At 26.6% G+C, this 22,162-nt stretch overlaps 1 protein-coding gene and 1 long non-coding RNA gene across 2 annotated transcripts; one reads left to right on the forward strand and one right to left on the reverse strand.

Moving 5' to 3' along the window:
• Positions 1-403: 403 nt before the first annotated feature.
• Positions 404-21,810, forward strand: Gyg (glycogenin 1). Its single transcript, XM_089177988.1, is given in 10 exon segments — positions 404-708; positions 11,478-11,613; positions 11,700-11,874; positions 12,505-12,794; positions 12,893-13,043; positions 13,045-13,074; positions 15,252-16,349; positions 17,238-17,450; positions 17,601-17,703; positions 19,327-21,810. Coding segments are annotated over 10 exon segments (3,741 nt in total). The 5' UTR covers positions 404-701; the 3' UTR covers positions 20,865-21,810.
• On the reverse strand, positions 6,524-8,783 carry LOC149030721 (uncharacterized). The gene is made up of 2 exons (XR_016178408.1): positions 8,207-8,783; positions 6,524-6,652 (listed from the first exon to the last, which is right to left on the reverse strand). It is a non-coding gene; the product is annotated as an uncharacterized LOC149030721 (long non-coding RNA).
• Positions 21,811-22,162: the final 352 nt, after the last annotated feature.

A 22,162-nucleotide genomic window follows, 5' to 3' on the forward strand; every position in this document is an offset into this window, starting at 1 on the left:
TTTTATTCATTTTCATTTCTTTCTATTCCTTTTAATACTTTGACCTCGTAGTTATTAAATATTTTAATACCAAGTCCCTTTTATAAGCTCTCATAACTGGAGCTTTTCTTGTAGGGATTCGATTTGCTTTTAACTCGATGTAACTATCGAATTATATGTATTTAAATGCATAAACATATAAGAAAGAAATATATAAGTTTATATCATCCTATATTTTTTAAGAAAATGAAATAAAAATAATTCATAAAATTCAATCATTTAATTTTGATCATACGAGAATAAGATATCGAAGTTCGATTCCTTGTTGCTAGTGCGTTCGTTTATTCGTTCATTCGCTACTCGCTCGGTAAAAAAGATTAAGATCTCTGTTCTTCGCGAGATGAGACAGAAAAAGAAGGAGTTAAAGTGGGGAAGAGAAGACGAAAAGAGAAATCGAGTTAGAGAAGAAGTATATACGAGCATCACTTCATCGTGATCACTCGCGTCGCGAGGTCGGCTGAGTGTGCACGTATTCGTATTTCTCGTTATTATTTCATTCTTATTACGGCTTCTTTGGCCGACAGCTCGTGGGTGTGTACATCGGTGTCTCTCTCTTTCTCCACGAATTTCATCAACTAGACGAACAGAAAGAAATAGAAAAGAGAAGGATAGAATAAAAGAGAAGGAAAACTCAAAGAGTTCTTCAAAAGTTTTCTGCGATCATGGCCGGTAGGTCTTTCTTATTTTCTACTACTTTCTTTTTTTTTATCTTCATCATTATCGTCATCATTATCATTATCATCATTATCCCATTATCAATATAATAATAATCATCATCATCATCATCATTATCACTGTCATTATTATTATTATTATTATTATTATTAATTTTAATTGTCGTTAACGATTTAGAAATATTGTTCGAATTTTTAATTCGAATAGAAATTTCTATTTAAGTTAGAGAAAATGGAAAAGAGAGGTTATGTTATATTCCATTGAGAGAATTGTGCCAACCGGCACGCGATAAGCTCGCCGGTATAACCGGTCTTGACCTAATAACCTTTTCAAACATGATTAGCATCGTCCAACGGCCGAAACATTGATCTATCTAATCCTTTTGATTAGAGAACGCGTACTTCATCAAGAGAATAAGTATATCTAATTTTAGTTATATATATATATATATATACTTATTTAGTTATATATTTACTTACGCCGGCAATCATTTCTTTCTCTTCTTTTTCTATCTGTTCTTTTGCTTTCTTTTTCTATTTCTTTCCTTCACTTTCTTTCTCTCTCTTTTTCTCTCTCTCTTTCGAATCATGTTCCATTTGTCGAAAGGGAAGGGATACGTGCGCAGAAATGATTGAAGAACGCGCGTGCGCAATTTCCCGCCCTTTTTTTCGTACGATTTAATTATCTTCATACTGTAGCGTGCCGATTAGGCGGGAAATTCGTCAATTTTCTTTTTTTTTATTGCTTCTCACGGAGAATGAACTTTAAAGTTCTTTATTGGATGCAGAAACAAGCTACGAAATTTTTAATAATAAAGTTACAGACAGTTTATGCAGGTATACCCTTTTTTAAAACTATAACCAGTCAAATAGCCGATTTTTTCATATTTAAAACCGGCCATTTAATAGGTCGTTGTACGTTTAATCAATTGAATGACTGTTTTTTAACTAAAGTTATATTTTTTTTAATTTCAATACGATTAATATGGTAATAATTTGTTATTGGATTTAAATACTAAATAAACCAATTGTTAAATAGATAGTTAAATAATATTTACAATTATAATTATCCTAAATTTAAATGAAACTTAACAATAATCGCGCGATTATTTTACCTTCTTTTATAATGGTGTATTTGTTTTCTATTTACATATTTAATTATTGTAATAATACCAAATATATACAATAAAATTACTAATTTAGAAATTTGAAATATTCAATTTTGTTCCTTACAAATCGTATGTTAATATTAATCTGTAACATTTAAAAAAAGAACCTTATTCATCATGAAATAGAAATTTAAAAATAAAACAATTGCAAGTTTCTCTTTTATTATTATTACTTTGTTTCATTACAACTTTCTCTCTCTTTTTCGAGGTTCCTTTTATATGAAATAAGATAAGTCACAAGCCGTCTCGACGGTATCTCCGGCAGTTTATTCCTGGCTGTTCCAAGGGAGAAACTTTGCGGCTCTTTGCCAAATGTCGTAGATCTCTTGTTATACTTATTCTGATACGTCCTGAAATTGTTTCGTACCGCGCCGAAAAGAATTTGCGCAAAAAAATCCTAGTCGTGCGCGCGCGTTCTATCTCTATCTCTCCCCCCTCCAGGTCCTTCCTATTCCTTTTAAACCCCTCCCGCATAGTTCTTGGCATGCATTTATTTCTTACTTTGGTCTATTTTAAAATCTCAACCCCGACGCGAGTACATAAAAAAAAAATATTTAACCACTCATAAAGGCTTTGTAATTTTTAAATATAAATACATATATCTGTATAAGAAATATATAAATATTTGAAAGACAATTTTGATATCGAACCTTTCATCATTTTTAAATCCGATTTAATACTCATTTGTATAACAGATATTTCTCGATCGTACGATACTACGTCGTATGATCCATACAATGAGCTTATCGAATAACACGCGATTATATAGAATGTAATTGATATATCCTCGGAGAAATCTTTTTAAACATACGATACGTTAGATCGCGTAAGCATTCGAGAAGGAAGACGATACCGATCCTATCTAACAATAAGTATAACTCGATCAATCGATCAAAAAGTCAACAGCAGTAAACAAACCATGTTACTTTTTTAATGAAATCACCAACGTATAAAATCATCGTCAAACGTGGGTCGAGTTAAGGATGATAAATCGTTGTACAGACGTTTAAATAATTACAACTCGGGAAGAACTAACTTCACATATATATACACACGTGTACTCACGCATACTTATATACAATCATACATATGAAAGAAACGGTGTCTTACAGTTATGGGAAAAAAGCATCGAGTTACAAGTTACGAGCGTTACTTCTTGAGATATATTCTCTTCTCAATCTTCTTCCGCTAAATATTTCGAGCTTGTTTTACGAGCAACGAGGTTCGTTAACCCTTCCTTTGGCCGATACAACGATACATACATACGTACGTACCTACCGGACTGGCGTTGCTTTCACGCAAGGTCGAACTTGTCTCGGTTAAGATCAGCACTCGGGGTCTTTTGGTATGAGACAGTCGGTCGTCTCTGACACACGTGTATATTCTTTTACTGTCTTTTCTACTTTTATTTACGAGAAATACTCTTTTCTTTTTTAAATCAGTTCTATATTTGTACAAAGGTTCAATCATTAGAAGAGTTAAACACGTGGCTTGCAAAACTCTAGGATATGCTCCTGTTATACTTCTATCAACTAAATTTTATTTTATTGTTTATTTCATTAGTGACGTCAAACATTTGGCTTGCAAAATTTCAATCCTGTTATCAAACGAATAAATTCATTTTTACCATTTAACATTGACCTCAAATACGTAAAGACACTAGAATGAGACACCCCATGCTGTTATTAAATAAGTAAATCTTATATTGTTCTTTATTGCAATAATAATACCAAAATTTCGGCCCAAAAGATTCTAAAATTTAGTCCAATGCTGTTATCAAGCATGAATATTCTATTTTGCTGTTTATTCCAGCAGTGGTGGCCCACAAGACCCAAGAATATAGTCCAATGCTCTTATCAAATATGCAAATTTTATTTTGTTGTTTACTACAGCAGTGATGTCAAAGATCTTAGAATAAAGCTTCAAGCGTCGTTTTATCTTTTTTTTGGCTTACTAACATTTTTTTAGAATAAAATTACTTTTCTTTTTTATCTACGGACCGTAATTTCTCTTTAATTAAATTTGCTGGCTCATATTCAAATGTGAATTTGATAATACTGGCTTACATTAGATCAATTCTGGAGACTTAATATGATATCCCATTGCTATTTTTATCTAAACTTTTGTATTAATAATAAATTTTAGTATTATTATAATATGTATCAATATTTAAAGAATATTTTTTTATATATAAATGAATTAATTATATAATATTTTTAAACATCTGTTATTAGAATTAGTTTTGTACACTATTGGTTAAAGTTTTTGTTGCTTTTAGGGATTCAAAAATATATGCAAAGTATTATATATGGTTCTTATATTATCCCACCTTTTGTTTAGACTCTTCTCTATCTATTTATCTATTTTCTTATTTCTCAAGTACGCTCAAAATTCTAATTAAATTTCAGAGATAAAAAGAACAAGAACGTACGATCTATCCAAAAGAAAATACAAGTTTATATATTGTATATAACTATAGATATTATCTTTAGTGTCTTATCTGTAGTACTTATTTATACGATAGATCCAAGCGTGAAACCTTTTAGTCCAGATTATACGAATTTTTGTTTTAACTCCTACCTGATGTTGCAGAAAAAAAAATCTTTTTTTAATGTAATCATTGTGTTCAGTCTACAAATATAAACATGAAAAAAAAAGATATTTCACAAATTATTTCTATTATACCCAATATAGTTGAATTTATTAGGATTTTTATAAATAATTAAGAATAATTACAATAAATATTTTTCTTACAAACAACCCCACATAAAACATTCATTGTAAATAAAGTTTAAATACCCTTTGTGTTTCCAAATTTGCTAAATGCGACTAAACATATTTTACCCTCGTATTCCATTATAAATTATAATATATAAATAAAAAAAGAGAGAGAGAGAGAGAGAGAGAGAGAGAGTAAATTATTAATTTACTTGAATTATAATTATAATAAATATATAATTATATATAATATAATAATATAATATTTATTTATTATAATATTATATTATTATATAATAATAAATATAGTATTATATAATATATAAAAATTATTAAAATAATTTAAAATAAATTATTAAATTACATATAATAATTAATTAAATTATATAAATTATAATAAAATAAAGTAAATTATTTCCATTATAGCAAATACAATTGAATAGCTTAACATTTATATAAATAACTAAGAATAATAAAAATAAAGATTAATCCTAAAAATAATTCTACATAAATCTTTAAAATTGACGAACCTATATTCTAAAAATATTTGCTAAATATTACTCAATATGTTTTATCCTTTTTATCCATTATATACAATCTCTCATAGAGAAGACAGTTCGATTTTTTGGTATTTATGTATGTCTCGTTAGATCTAGGAATGGTAGACAAGGGAGGAACTATCTTATAAGGAAGCCTGTCTGGAACTGAGAAATACAAAGAGAGAAAGAGAGAGAGAGGGAAAGAGAGGGAGAAAGAGAGAGTTAAACGAGTGCTTGACCTAAGGCAAGGTATATGAATTGCATTTCGTACAAATGTGTGGCCGCTTTGCTATTATAAGCCATCCTGCCCGTATAAATATAAACTATTTTCTGTGTGGTAGAAAACGACGGACGGCCGGTACTCTGCCTCTCGGGTTTCGTCTCCGTATCATAATATGTGTATATCCATGGCGAGACTATATCTTCGTAGTTCTCTTTCTCTTTCTCTTTCTCTCTCTCTCTCTGTCTGTCTTTATCTTTCTTTCTCTTTCCCTGGGAGAAAAGATAGACTATTTTTAAAAGCTATCATGGTATCCAGAATCTTCGGTTCCATAACTGTTAGAAAATTCTCTAATATATCAAAACTTTTCAGAAATCTTATAGTTATTGATACAATTACGTTTACGTTTTCATATTAAAGAAATTTATTGAAACATATTTTGTTATGTGTTGATTTAATTTAACCAAGTTATACAGAAAATTATCAATCTTTGAGTAATTTAAAATTTAGTAAATTAAATATTTTTTCACAATAGTATTTATCTCTACTGTATTATTTTTTTATTATAAAATTTATTTATTTTTAAATAACGAAAAAGTATAATTTTTTTTTTTATAAGTAGGTGAAAAATTAATTGTAAGTTTTATTAATTATATAAAGTAAGATTTGTTTTATGGGTACTTCTATTTATTTAATCAGCATTTTGTAAACTAAAATATTATGTTTCACTATAAATAATTAATATTAAATTGCATTTTGTGCTCTTTTATCTTTTTATATTTTATATTTAAAAATATGTTTCCCTAATCCAATAAATTTCAATTTTCTATAAATCGGAAATATTTTGTATAATAAAAATTACCAAATATAATGATAAAGATCCATACCATATTGAACTTATTTTTAAAATTATTTTTAAATTAACAAACTTAACATAAATTGATCTTCAATATTAATCAACATAATTTCTAATCATCATGATTAATAAATTAAACGAAATATAAAAGATATAGAAAAGAAGATGATTTTTATTAAAAATATTTGTAAAATCTTGTAAAGTGTAGCTTATGAGATTACAAAGTTGAGAGACAAGAAACTTCCGATCTTTCTTAAGAAACATCACCGGTAGAAATATGATCTTCAAGGATCACCCTTAGTGTACCGTTTATGTTTTCCTTCTCTTTTTCTTTTTCTTTTTCTATTTCTGTCTTTGTTCGTCTTTCTCTCAACGACACTTTCTGAATCATAATTGTTCCTTGGCATTTATTTAGTCTCAATCTTCTCTGTACAACTCTGCAAAGACACAATCTCCCTCTCATTTTGGATAGCAAATCTAACTAACGCCTACTATTCTAGAAAACGCGTCAAATCTATTCGTATAATATCATTAGAGTGTTGTTAAAAGATCGTGTAATACGACCTTCGTTCCATGAAAATCATTCCAAAAGCGTTTTGGCAAACGTTAGTTCAAACAAATTCAAAAGTTGCACATGCGAATCTCTTCTGACGCTTTTCTTTGATTTTGTGAGTTAGATGAATTTATTGTTGTCTTTTATTCCCTTTTTCCATTTCTTTTTTTCAATAAATTAAAGTTGCAATTCTTCAATTGTTAATTAAATTTTTAAGATTTATTGCACCATGAATGATACAATTCATTAAACATAATTTACTGATTTACAAATTTTGAATTTACGTGAGTTTGCTGGACCATAAATAGGATGACGATTTATTATACAATTATATAATTATTAATAATTATATAATTTATATAATTATATAATTTATATAATTTATTATATAATTAATTTATAGTTAATTCTATAATATAATATAATAATTAATTAATTATTATATTGTTAATTAATTTATATAATTTATTGTAATGAAAAATTCCATAAAATTTTGATTGAAGTAGGTTTAGTTTTAATTGGATTAAATATTTTTTTTGGTTAAAATATTATGCAATTTGAATGAATCTTCCATGAAAATTAATTGTATATTAATTTTTCGTTCCTATAAGTGTAATAAATTTAATAAAATTCTTGTTATTTTCGTAAGAAATAAAATCTAATTATAACTGATTTTGTATCATTATTATTGTTATTATTATTATAAACAACGCAATATTTTTAGTAATAATGTATATAATTGAAAACAAACATTTATCTATTTAAATATTTTGTTTACTTTGTAAAATAAACAAATATAAATACGACCCTCAAAAAAAAATATTCATCATTTGAAAAAAAAAAAAAACAAAAAGAAAGTGTTGGCGAACGAAAACGTTTCGAAAGTTTTCTAAATTCGTAAAGTAGCCAAGAAGATGGATTATTTTTCTGGCACGTCCGCCATTTGTGAAATTCTTCCTCGTTCAAAAGGTTATCAAAACGTTATACGTTGTACATCACGACAAAGTATTCAATTTTTTAAATACATTTCGACGAAAAAGAGATTTTTATCTAACTAACTAAATGTATTTCAATATTATTAATTTATTTTAACATACACAATCGTTGATCTTAATTTGCAAGTAGACTGATGTTTATTAACCGTGACGTAATAGGAGGAACGTTAATTAATCGGTGTTAATCGATAACGTAAAACGAGTCTTTGCAAGGTTATTTATCCGATACTCTTGCATTTATTTTACTACGTGTAATTTTACTTTGTTTATTGAAGAATAATATTATTCTTTAGTAACACAAAATATTGAAAAATATTGAATACATGTGTATTTAATATTGAAAGAAATTAAATCTCTTTTTACTAGGGATTATTATTATTATTATTATAAATTTGTATTATTTAAAAAAAAAAAGATAAAAAAACAATTAGGATTTAGGTCACCTGATTATATCCTGTTGTAGATATACTATTTCAAACGTAAACGCGTTACTTTCGACAGATTCTACGTTACGCTCTCATTATTCACGAACGTTTGGAATTTGCATCGAATTTCGTCGTCTCGTGTTTTTCAAAGATTCGCCATTTCTTTGGGATATCTTTCGAGTATATACACACATATATATACAAATATACATACATAAAAGTGTCTAATATTAGATCGCTTTTTATTACGAAGAACGAACGGACGGTGGCCAAATTTTGCGATAATCCGCCTGCGTAGCGCTTCGTGAACGCTCGCAAAATAGAAATAGATGTTCGTTATAAATAAAGTGAATGTGTTATTTTGCGATGTTCTTTAAAAAAAATAAAAAAAGTTATAAAAAAAAATTGAAACAATTTCCAACACTCGTATTTGTAAATATACAAATATAATATAATTACAAATATATCATTTGTAAATATAATTATGAAAATGGTTTATAAATATAAACAAAAATAGAAACAATTGATTTTACAATTTATTTTATAATATGAATAATTTTAATATGTTGACTGGCGTATAGGTCACCAATGAACTCAACGCGAACAATAGTAAAAATATATATTATAAATTTTTTTATATATAAAAATTTAAATAAATATTAAATATAATATAAATAAATAATAATATTATATTATATAATATAATATTAAATTATATAATTATAATATATATATATTACATTTATATTATATTATAATATAATAATTAATTTAATTTATATAATGGAAAAAAATAATTTATATAAAAAAATTATAATAAAATAATTATATAATTTTGTATAATATAATATTAAATTAATATAAATAAATATATTTTTATATAATAATAATTGGAGAGAGAGTAAATATCGATACTGATAAATTGTTAGATAATACCATTGTTTTTATAAGGGTTTGAAGACAATAATGAAATATAGAACATGCAAAAATAATCTTATTTGTATTTGTGTTATACTTATTTATATAAACAACATTTTGTGTGAAACAGCTGATAATCACGAAAATGGTCTACATTGGTGACTTCACCTATCACTGATGACTTCACCATAAATAATACATTAAACACAATTATACAATTCCCATTATTTACTGTAAAAAAAATTTCAACAAAATATGCATCCCATAATAAAAAAATTGATGTAGGCATGTCTGAAAAGCATCTGAAAAGCACACTGCAGTTAATGTATTAATATTATAATTTATAGTTATACATTTATATTATACATGCATTGGAATATGGACCACGTTACATACGAACTTACGTAGTTTTCTATTGTTAGAGGATTAAACATACTCATCATGACCAAGATATTAGTAGCATCTTATGACGTACGTATTTTATTGTAAAAATATAAACTAACTGAAACATTGCAAACATCCGGATTACAAAGAGTAAATTAATGAAGTCAAACAGATCTAGCTATTGTTCATTTATATGGAAACCTAACAGGTCTGATAGAAATATCTTTATTTTCTATTTTCTATTCTTTTGAATCCATTTAACGCATTATTTTGACAATATAAACGACCCAAGTTATTATAAACATCCAGGTTATAGGAGTAGATCAGTAGAATCAAATATACCTGACTTATTGTTCAGTTTATTCTGTTACATGCTGGGTCAGGTAAAAACATCTATTTTTTTTATATTCTTTTAAACCCTGAACAAATTCTTTTGAATCTTGAACAAATTCTTTTGAAAATTTAAACTATTAAAAAAAACATCTGGCTTACAAAGGTAGATTATTCGAATCAATCAGATCTGGTTATTATTCACTTATCCAGATATTTTATTGGATATACTTAGTTACTCAATAAATTGGTTAGAAACAACTGTAGTATGTAAACGTGTAGATTCCTTGCTAAATAACCGGAGTCCATGTTTTAAATTTTGTGCTATGTTAAATCTTGTGCCAACAATTTTATTTTACAAATATAAGTTTCTATCATACACACACATATATAAATGATACTTGTTCAATCGTCTAACATTAATACTTTTTATTTATTTTTTTAATTCTTTTTTCATTGATAGGAAAAAAATAGAAATACGATTGTCTAGACGAAAGAATCAAAAGACCGATGGGGTGTTTCATATTGACAATCGATGCTATCGCTCACGTCTATTATTGAATTTCTTTTTGATATTCCAGAGAAAGAGAGATAGAAAAGCATTGTCAAAACCATTCGTACTTAACGTCACGAATTACGTCTACCCTTCGGAGTATTCCAACGATAAAATATTCTTTTTTGTCTTTTTTTTTGTTGTTCGATCAAAAAGAGAGACATCAAAGAAAAGAAAAAAATATTAATATGAATAGGAAAAATATATTTGACGAACAGGGAAGAAAGATATATAATTTTCACAATAGTTAAATTTGTATGGAAGACGATTAGGAGGAATATCTAAATATATATTTTCACTTTCGGATAAGTGCCAACTTCTCTAGGAGTGTTTAAAATCACCTTTTCCATTCTCCTCTTCCGCTTCTTCTTCGCATTCCATTAATTTTATAATTTAACTTTGAGGGATTTGTTAAATTCTCTTGAAATTTTATTATCTTATGAATTTTGATGTACTCCTTCACGATTTAATCTCTTCAAGAATCTTTCATTTTATTAATACCATAAAATATATTTATTTTTTATTTTATTTGTAATATATAAAGAGAATCAATTAAAATTTATTTACTGGTTAAAAAATCAAAATTGTACATTCATCTTCGTAACTTATTAATTTTTGATAAGATTTAAATGTTCACACATTTGTCCCAAAAGCCTTGAAAAGATTAAAACGTTTCATTCTTTGTAACTGTACATTAATATATATATATATATAAATACATAAATAAAGTATACCTGTGAGTTTAAAATAGTTGAAAAAAAAAATAAAATAAATTTGGAAGAGTATGAAGGGAAAGAGTGCACTTTTGTAATAACTCTTATATCTTTGCGAACGATAACATTGTGAACTTGGACAAATCTCGTTGACATAATTTCTCAACTCATTATCATTCACTCTCTCTCACTTTCTCAGAAAGATTATGCAAGGGGAATAAATTGATTCATAAATTTCGGCGTTATCCCATCTATCAAGTTAATTTGTGTGCACATGAAGAATCATTTAATTGACATTTTATAAACGTGGCATATAATTTGCAATTTATTTAAAGTATTTTTTTCTTTATTGTTGTAAAAATATATTAATTAATTGTATGCGTTTGTTTAGGATATGCTTGGGTAACATTGGCCACAAACGATGCCTATTCTTTGGGAGCATTGGTATTGGCGCATTCTTTGCGCCGAGTTGACACCAAACACGAGCTTGCAGTTTTGGTCACTACAGGAGTAACGAGTATGATGAGGTACATTGTTCATGTTCTTTTTTTTCTTTTTTAATAATAATAATAATTTAAATTTTATGATTAAATTTCTTTATTTTATTTCTTAGAGAAAAATTGGCAGCGGTATTCAATTTGGTACAGGAAGTAAACGTTCTCGATTCGAAAGACGAAGCTAATCTGGCACTTTTGGCAAGGCCAGAGTTGGGTATCACATTTACGAAATTACATTGTTGGAGGCTAACTCAATACGAAAAATGCGTGTTTGTAGACGCTGATACGCTTGTGAGTAACTGATAGATATTAAAATGTCAAGGTACTCAATGAAAAAATTCTTTATTTTATTATTTCATTCTTTTTTCATTATTTCTCTTGAGACGATGTAATTCATTTCAGATTGTAAAAAATTGATTGCATTCTAAAAAAAGATAAATAAATAAAATGCATTTATTTTTCCTTTTTTATATTACTAATAGTTTTATATTCTTTTATTTATTTTTATTTTTATTATATTTTTTTGAATGAATACAATCAATTTTTTATGATTTGTAATTTATTGCATTGCAAGAGAAATCAAAGAAAACTGAACATATATCTTTGGTTCCTATTTTTTTTTTTATTGTTTTTATTTTTTCCCCCCTAATTTCTTTAAAATTAATTCAATCAATTCCAATAAACAAAAAATTAAAATTAATATTAAATATTAAATATTATTATTATAATTAAATATATTAATATTAAATATTAAAAATTAAATTAAAATTAACATTAATTAAATTAATTAAAGACAAATAATAGAAATAGGAAGAGAAATCCTTTTTTTGTTTCTTCTTTTTTGTTTCTTCTTTTTTGTTTCATTTATTTATGTCTATTTTTTTTTTTTGTATTACTTTATTAATGGAATAAATTTTTCAGGTGGTAAGAAACTGTGACGAGTTATTCGAACGTGAAGAATTATCAGCCGCACATGACGTTGGTTGGCCAGATTGTTTCAATTCCGGTGTATTTGTGTACAGACCATCTCAACAAACGTTCGCTTCTATTACTGCCTTTGCAGCAGCTAAAGGTTCTTTTGATGGGGGTGATCAAGGGTTATTAAATATGTACTTTAATGATTGGGCACGAAAAGATATATCGAAACATTTACCATTCATCTACAATATGTGCTCTACGGCATCCTATTCTTATCTTCCCGCTTTTAAACAGTAAGATTTACTTGAACATCTTTTTTCTTTTTATATTTTTGTATATTTATTTACTTCTTTTCATTTGGTTTGTAAACGTCATTGGTTTTTCTATTTAGATTTGGTGAAGATGTTAGAATAATACACTTCATTGGAATCACAAAACCATGGTTACAGTATTTTGATACTCTGACCGGTATCGTACAACCACCATCAGGCATGAATCATTTGCAACCATTGCTGCAATTATGGTGGAATATCTTTTGCGAAAAAAGTGCATCCGCAGTTATCACCTGTTATGGTAAGTTCTCATTGTTTAGAACGTGTTGAGTGTATTTTTTTATTTTACTTTTTTTTGAAAATGCTTTTCTAAATTTCATGTGTATAGCAAATAACGAACAATCATTTTTTGTTTTTTCCTATTTTTTTTTTGTTTATTGAGAAAAAGAAATATCTATATACATATATTATGAATTACGTATCTATTCGCAAGCACATAAAAGGTCGAGTTAATTTATGTTTTCTTTTTTCTTTATTTTCTTTTCTAAAAGAGCGATAAATATTTTCAAGTAGATAATTTACGTTACGTATATAAATTTTTTTATCGTGATGACGTATATTAATTTAAAAATAAAAAAAAATTAAAAATATGAAGAAAAAGAAAAGAAAAGATATTTAGACACGTTTTTTCTTTCTTTCTTTTATGAACGTTCGAAACGAAACATTAAGCTGTCTTGCACGTCATACAAAATATTAATAAAAAGATAATCGTTGAGTGAACTTTAAAATGGGGTATAAAAAAAAAGGAGAAAAAGAAAGAGAGACAGAAAAGGGAGAAAGAAAAAGTACGATTTTTGTGAATGAAAAAAAAAAAAATTCTTATGTCATCAACGTACATAAAAATCACACCTCGTATCGCTTGTTTATCCATCTATTAATTTTCCAAGCAAAGCAATGACCAATTGAATTCAAGTAAGATTAATGAAGAGGTAAGAAAATAGATCAAGATCATTGCTTTTTATTTTTTTTTAAATTCCTAGTACGCTCTTGTAGTATATTAAATATTATATATATTATTTATTTTTTTACTTCAATATTTATTAGCGTGCACCGTAGATTATTTAAACACACACATATATATATATATTATATGGTAGCGTATGATTCGTACTTAGAATAAAGAAAAATGCTTTTTAGAAAATTTTTTACGGGATACCTTGGAAAAACGTAAGAAAAACAAAAATGATGTGAGATTATGTGCTTTTTAGTAATGTAAATATACATTTTGTTTTATATATATAATTTATATAGATATACTTGAATGGGTCACAAGTTTCTAAATAATTCTTCAATATTAATTCTTTCCATTAAAGCTTAATCTTTCTTTTCAGATTTAAACAAAAATTTTTACTTATGTTAGTCTTGTAACCAGTTAATTGTGATATTTATTATTTAAACAAATTTTAGAAACTTTTGACCAACTTTTGTCGAGGCTGTTACACCTTGATGTGCTATAAATAGATTAATTTTTATTATTTTTATTATTTTGCACCTATTTTGCTTATAAAATGAAATTTAATATACAGATCACTAATGTAGCTGTTAAACTCTAACATTTTTTTCAATTTCTTATGTTTTTAATTATTACAATTCAAAATTTATGCTACATTATTTTCTGTATATTCTCTTGTAATATATATATATATTTTTTTTTTTCCACTAATCATATTAATAGCTGTATTGATAATTATTTTATAGAAATATTTGTTTTCTCAAAAAAAAAAAAAAAAAAAGACACATATAAAATCATTGTATTTAGTCACAGTGCTAACCTATGATAATAATTGTTATATACAGCTTTTAATATGCCTTGAAAAACATTTTTTCTTTCCTTTTTTTTCTTCTTTTTCTTTTTCGTTCGTATTATTTTTTTTTTTATCATAAACATTGGACAGTGTCTATTTTTTTTCTTTTTCTATTAATGTTGTTTCTATCCCATTAATCCATTCGTCGAATGACATTAGTATGCTATCACCATGATAATAAATAGATTTATATATATCTATTTATAATACTTATGTTCAAAATGAATGGATTAAGCATGATTATGGTAATCTAGTGTGGCATTAATAAATTTAGGTTTTTATCTAGTCCAAGTAATTGTGATTGTACATTTAATTGCAATGAATTGTATTAACATATAGAATAAGAATTGTCATTTACACATAATGCACAATATTAATATGCAAATGCACAAATATTAATAGTGTGTAATATAAAGATAGTTTTCGATAGAAATTGAGATTATTTTATCGTGCGAAACGAATTATCTTTTACATATACATATATATATATTAATTATGGGAATATAAAATTTGTTATTTGGCACTTTTTTAAAGAAAAATGGACACTGCCACACTAGTTCATCACTAACCAATTGAGTGTGCATTTTTCTGTTTTGGCATGATGCTTGCATAGGCCACCAGCACATTGGCACCAATTTGGCACGATATTATTCCTTTATCTTTCGTATCCTTTATCCCATCGAACAATCCTATTTACAATGACACGAACTATAAATCATCGTACAGTGACGTTTGCTCAAAAACACCAGACTTCTCAGAATTCAAGGATCCTTGGGAAAATTATTCTTGGAAAAAAACTGAAACTATCTACATGGATAAGGATAAAGAAAGCATTGAAAATGTTCAATACTTCTATGATAATAATCAAATATCTGAATTTCCATCGAGTGGAAATCATCATCATTGCGTGTACGAAGAAACCGTGAATTATAATTACCACAAGCCACCTTCTCAAGATTCTAATCAATTTCATCCTGTTAATTACGATGAATGTTCGACTAATCTACATTCCGTAGAGTATAACAGAAATGATGAGAATGTATTATCAATCACCGAACATAAGAAACATGATGATTTAACTCATTTACATTCGAAAGATAATTATGAACAACATTATTCTAGAGAATCGGAACAACATCATTGGAAAAATGATCAATATCAACATATGTCACACATACACCCTGATGTGCATCAACATGTTCAAGAACGGCACGAGCAAGAACAACATCAGCATCATTTGGAATTTCGATATGAAACTAATGAAAATGATCAGAAATTTACATCTGACAATCGTCATGTCGATTTTCATATTAAACATGAAACTCATAATCAACAGGCATATCATATTAATCAACAACAAGAATCTAATACCTCGCATCATCAACAACAGCAACAACAACAACAACATCATCATGATTATCATGAACAAAAAGAATCAAATCAGGAAGAACAAAAAGAAAGACATTATCAACATAATATACAGCAAATGACAGACTTTATTCAACCTAGTCACGACAGTACGCATAACAGTGAACATAAGACTACAGAGACAATAGTTAACGAGCAAAATAATTATTCTAGTAATATCATAGATAAACAGACAGACGAACAGAAATTAATATCCCATCCTTCCTCTGAGCCCTGTACAGATCTCCACAATGTAGCAACGCAATCTGACCTGAATTTAACAGGACATCTAGACAGTTCAAATGTAAGTAACTCTGTTCCCATACTTGTTCTCCTAAATTAAACTAGAAACAAGTACGAAAAAAAAGAAATTGATAACCTTATCCGAATATATCCTAAAAACTTCTTTTTAACAAAATAAAATTAGTTAATACGTGATTGGGGTAATATCTTTGTAATATATTAAAATCATCGGAAAAAAATAAAAACAAGAAATAGATCAAAAAAAAAAAAAAAGAAAAGAAAAGAAAAAGTCGTTTTGACGTAGAGTAGCTTTAAATAAATTTTGGGTTTTAGGCAGTGTTGGGTATTATTTAAAAATTAATCATAATAATAAATTAAAAACGGAAATATATATTATACAGTGTAATTCGTCAATGTTTTAAATTTAGTGAATAATTGTTCACTAAAATACAAGATTCAATAGTTAAAAAACTACATAGTAGACATATTAAATCATTGACGAATTATAATGAATAATAATAAATAATTTAACAAATATAATTATAGCGTATAATTCATCAAAAAGCATAAGTAATGCTTAATTTTTAATTATTATGCTACTAACTGATGATATCTGCATTCCATAATTATAATAAAGCTTATAAATGTTTGTAAATTCTTTTACACTCTATTAATTATTATATTGTGCACTTGACGTTATTATTATTAAATCTATATAATATTTTGTAATAATATACATGTGTATATATATATATATATATAAGAATTAAAACATGGCGTGTAAATTACATATTACATTTGCAATATACTTTTGAATATATGCCGCTTTTATTATGTTGCATCCGATAATTTATAATAAATATATATTTATATATGCTTTATTTAGAATAATAATTTGCTAAAGGTGTATTGAAATGACTTAATTAATTATTTATAATTAATTTCATAGGCTGGTCTTGCTGGTGCATTAGCTCAAATGACATTGGGAGAACCAAGGAGTGCAGAACAAATTGCTTTAGAAGAACACATGAGGAAACAAAGTTGGGAACAAGGTCAAATTGATTATATGGGTCGCGACAGTTTCGATAATATATGGAAAAAAATTTGCGAAACGCTTTCATCAACTTCAAGGCAACCTTCTCCGCCTAAAACAACCGCTCAGGTAAACATATTATTTATATATATATTAAGGTTTATATTATATTATATATAAGGTATATTAAGGCTCAGGTAAACATATTATTATTTATAAAAAATAAAATCTGTTTGTTGTGTCAACGAATATTATATATTTTACGTATACTATTTTTAGGATGAGGTAAAAACTGATAAAACAGAAGAAACAACTAAAAAAGAAAGTACCGATTCTGTGCCTAAGTCTGAAGGCAGCGATGATATTAAAAGTCCGACAAAAGGTACATTCAATATTTAAAATAATTTTACTTTATATTTAGATGTAAGAATTAAATATAGAATACAAAAGTAAATATAATATATTAAAATTGTTTCATATTAAAGTATGATAATAATCGATTATTATTTAAAAATTGATTGATTCATCGGGATTTCTAAAGAGAAAAAAACAACATGGTAAAACAATAAAGAAGTTGCATGAACGAAGTCATAAAGATAATTGCAATGAAATTTTGAATACGCTCGTAATTGATATCATTAACAATTGTTTCAAATTTGCTTTGCCTTTCTGTTTGTTTCTTTATTTCTATTTAATACAGCATGTGCTATAAAAATTGACATAAAAAATTAAGAGAAATATATTACGGAATATATAAATATAGTTTATAGAAAAGAAACAAAAAATACTTTGAATATTGATTTGTAAGGCTTAATATTTTGTTTTGATTGATCAAAGAAGTAAAAAACGAAGAATGGATTGTAATACAATTAATCAAGTTTGAGTGTTTAAAACAGGAACAGAGGACAGCAACTAACAGACCATGGCACCATAGCATTGCTGCGTCTTGTTTTGTCGTTATGCTTTACTGGGGTAAATATTCCAAGTGCTCACACTAATCGTGACAACAATGTTGGCCTTGTGTAATATATACATTCATTTTTCATACTTAATTTTTTACATTTTTTAATTATAAATCATACTTATTCACATTTATTTCATAATTTTTGTCGATAAACAAATAAAACTGCTTAAAAATATCATCATAAATGTGCTATGGGAGTATGAAAACAGCACAAATAGTAATTTTCATATTTTTTCAATAACAGCACGCCATTTAAAATGCTTACTTAATTAGCTTTTAATTTAAATGGAAGAAGCAAAGTAGTTAATAAACAGTGCTGCTTAATTAAAACATGCTAAATGTTTAATATATTCTAAAAAAAAAATTAAATCCACCTATTATTTCAATGCTTCTTATGCTTTAATATAACAAATTATTATTATTATTATTATTATTTAAATAAATATTTTTAATAATCATTTATAATTTCATTCTCATGAATATCAGTGTCATAGGCTTCTCAATAATTAATAAAAAATATTAATAAATTTATATTATTTTATCAATAGACTACTATTTGCACATATACATACACAAATCAGAATTACAGAAAAGTAGTAATTAGAATGTATTATACAGGATGGCTCATAAATCAGTTGACAAAAATACATTATTATTGTAAACAAGTTTAATTTATATACTTAAAGTTATATACAAATAACATTTAATACAAAAGACAAAAACTGCAATAACATATTACTAACTTATATTAAATGCTGAAAGTGTTGTGCTTCATTTTCAATGCAAAATCAAATCTATTCAATACAGAAACATGAATTTTGTTATAAATTATTACAATATTAATACATACAATAATAATACATTTTTGTTAATTGATTTATGGATCATCTTGTATAAAAAGAACTTACAATTAGTAAATAAGAAAAATTATTAAATTTAAAGGTAAAATGGTTATAAAATATAAAACCAAAAATCTACTTTTCTGTAAATCAAAATATAAAACTCATGTAAATTTATGTTAATTATTTATGTTTTCTTTAGCTGAAACAACTAGTGATCTGAGCGTAAAACAATCTTTGATTTGTAATATTCCTAAGGATGATATTTCACAAAAAGAAACGTCTGAAATGCTTATAAAAGATGAATCTGCTGATATTAATAAACAAAGTTCCTCCGTATGTGAAGAAGTCGATTTAAAAGAATCAAAAGAAATTTATGAAGCAGATGCAGGATTACTTGTGACACAAACTACCAAAGAAACAGATTTACCTTCCTTATCTTCTGATCAAACGACGATTTTAAAAGAAAATTTATTAATAGATCCGATACAAGACGTTACTGTTAAAGAAGAATTAAATAAAAAAACAGTGGAAGAAGAAAATGTTGATATTCAAACAAATGTAGACAAAGTAGAAGAATCGAGTATTGAACAAGATACAAAATGTTCTTCTGTGTGTGCTTCTGAAATTATGCTTACTAATCCTGTACCAATACAAGTAGTGGAATCAGTTTTACAAGCTGAACCGAAAGAATCTGTTTCGCAAGATCTAAAATTAATAACAGAAGAAGTAATTTCCTCTACGGTTGCACCTCTTCAAGAATCTGTAGTAGCTTTTTCTGAAACACCAGTTGAATTAACTGATAGAACGCAATTATGCGATTCAACTTTATTAGTATCATCGAACGAAGCTGCTAATATAATAAATCCAAATACAACATCAACTATAAGTCAAAATGGAGGTACTGTTGTTAATGGATCGACGATGAAATTAGATGAAAGTGATTCGTTATTAACACCATCTGTACTCAAGCAAGTAGTAGAGGAAATTCAAAGTTCGCGAGTAGAAGAAAGCCAACCACAAAAGACTGAAATGTTAAGTGAACAGTTGAGTCCAACGGAGAGTTCACAAATTAAACAAGAAGAAGGAACTGAAAATGTTGAAATAAAGAAAGAAACAGAAGGTCAAAGTACTTCAACAGAATCAAAGATAAAACAATCGGAAGATGTGCAAACAATTGTCGAAGGAGCTGCAGCAGTAGTGGAAAAAACTTTAGAGCCTTCTTCTTTGGAATCAACGTCAATAGAATGTCCAATTAGGCCTACTAGAACAAAAGAAATATCTATACCTTCTACACCAACTGTAACAGAACCTACTCCTCCAACTAGTCCTGTAGATGTCGGTACACAAGATGTAGAAAGCCAAGGAAAGACTGCTAAAAAAACTACAAAAAAGATTGCTAAAAAAGCAAGCGTAGAAAGTGATTCAGCAGAACGAGCTGATACTGATACTACTGAAAAAAAGACTGCAAAGAAAGTCGTTAAAAAGGTTGTGAAAAAACCAAAAGAAAGTCAGGAAGAAGGCGGAGAATGCTCTAGTTCTACTGATAAACCTAAAAAGACTGGAAAAAGCACAAAGAAAATAATAAAACCTTCGTTAAGTTTAGAAACTGATACATCTATTCCTGAAACTCCACCGCCTGGTAATTCTGATGTACCAGTTCCCCCAAAAAGGAAAGTTAAAACTTCTGCATCCAATAAACCTGCATCTACTGCTCCAAAATCTGATACAGGATCATGATAAGCATAACTAATTGACAATAATGTTTTGAAATATTTGCAAAAATTCTATGCTAAATATGGCACCTTATATAAACTATTGTAAAGGGGTGATAATTGCTAGTCTATCATGATTTTTGATACTTTTCAAACATTATAGTTTATCTAACAAAAATTTAAACACCTGATGCTGTATACCCTTTCAAATTATTACTTTATCAGTACATTTATTTGTTATGCTATGCGTCTCTATTTATATATTATATTACTTATTATTAATTCTCTTTTTTAGTTAACCTTTTTTTTTTTTTAAGAAACATTATTTACCACAGAATGAAAAAAATACAGCATTTGCTTTTTGTAGTTCACCTCTATCTATTTTATTAAGAGATCATAATTCGTAATTTGGATTACAAATTTCTTTTTTGTTACCGTTATTATTATTATTATTATTATTATTATTATTATTTTTTTTTTTTAAAGGAATATTTTATATTTGCAATCAGTTTTGATATTTACAAAAAAAAATATATATATATTGCCAATTGTGATTCATTCAAAATGTTAATAATATAAGCGTATAAGCAAGATTAAAATAATGATCAATTGCAAGAATGTTAAACAACGAATGATGTATTTTTTAACTAGTCGAACAGCTTACAGATGATATTTTCTTATTAACACTGTACATGATATTCTTAATTATGGAATAGTTATGCACAGAGAAAGCATTGTATCTCACAATGTTCTTGTTAATATATATATATATTATATATATATATATTTACATTATTCATAATCTAATAATGTCATTATATATTCATTGCATTGCATCATCTTTTATTCATGTTACCAAATGAATTAAGAATGAATTGTATTTAACTAATTAAGATATTTTTATTGAAACTTGAAGTAATGTATATTTATATATTATCCTCTAACTCAATAAAGAATCCATCAAAAAGCAATTATTAAGTTGAAATATAATTACTTTTCTTATTAATATATACAATTATTATATTTTATATAATTCACAATTAGTAATTATATTATTAGCATAATAAAGAATTTGATAATTTTTTAGTAAAATAGGAATATTGTAAATAGAAGAAACTTAATACATTCTGTAATAAAAATGCACCATACCTCTCTCTCTCTCTCTCTCTCTCTCTCTCTCTCTCTCTCCTCTGCTATTATATTTTCCATAAAAATAATTTAACATACTGTAAATAAATAGAAAAAGAAAGTAAATAAAATAATCATAGTGACAAATAAAAACAAAATATCATATATGCAAAAATTACATATGCCATAGGGAAT

This window comes from Polistes dominula, unplaced genomic scaffold, assembly GCF_049000335.1.
Source record: "Polistes dominula isolate Pdom_NZ unplaced genomic scaffold, Pdom_raw_medaka contig_77, whole genome shotgun sequence".
Taxonomy (NCBI): Eukaryota; Metazoa; Arthropoda; class Insecta; order Hymenoptera; family Vespidae; genus Polistes; species Polistes dominula.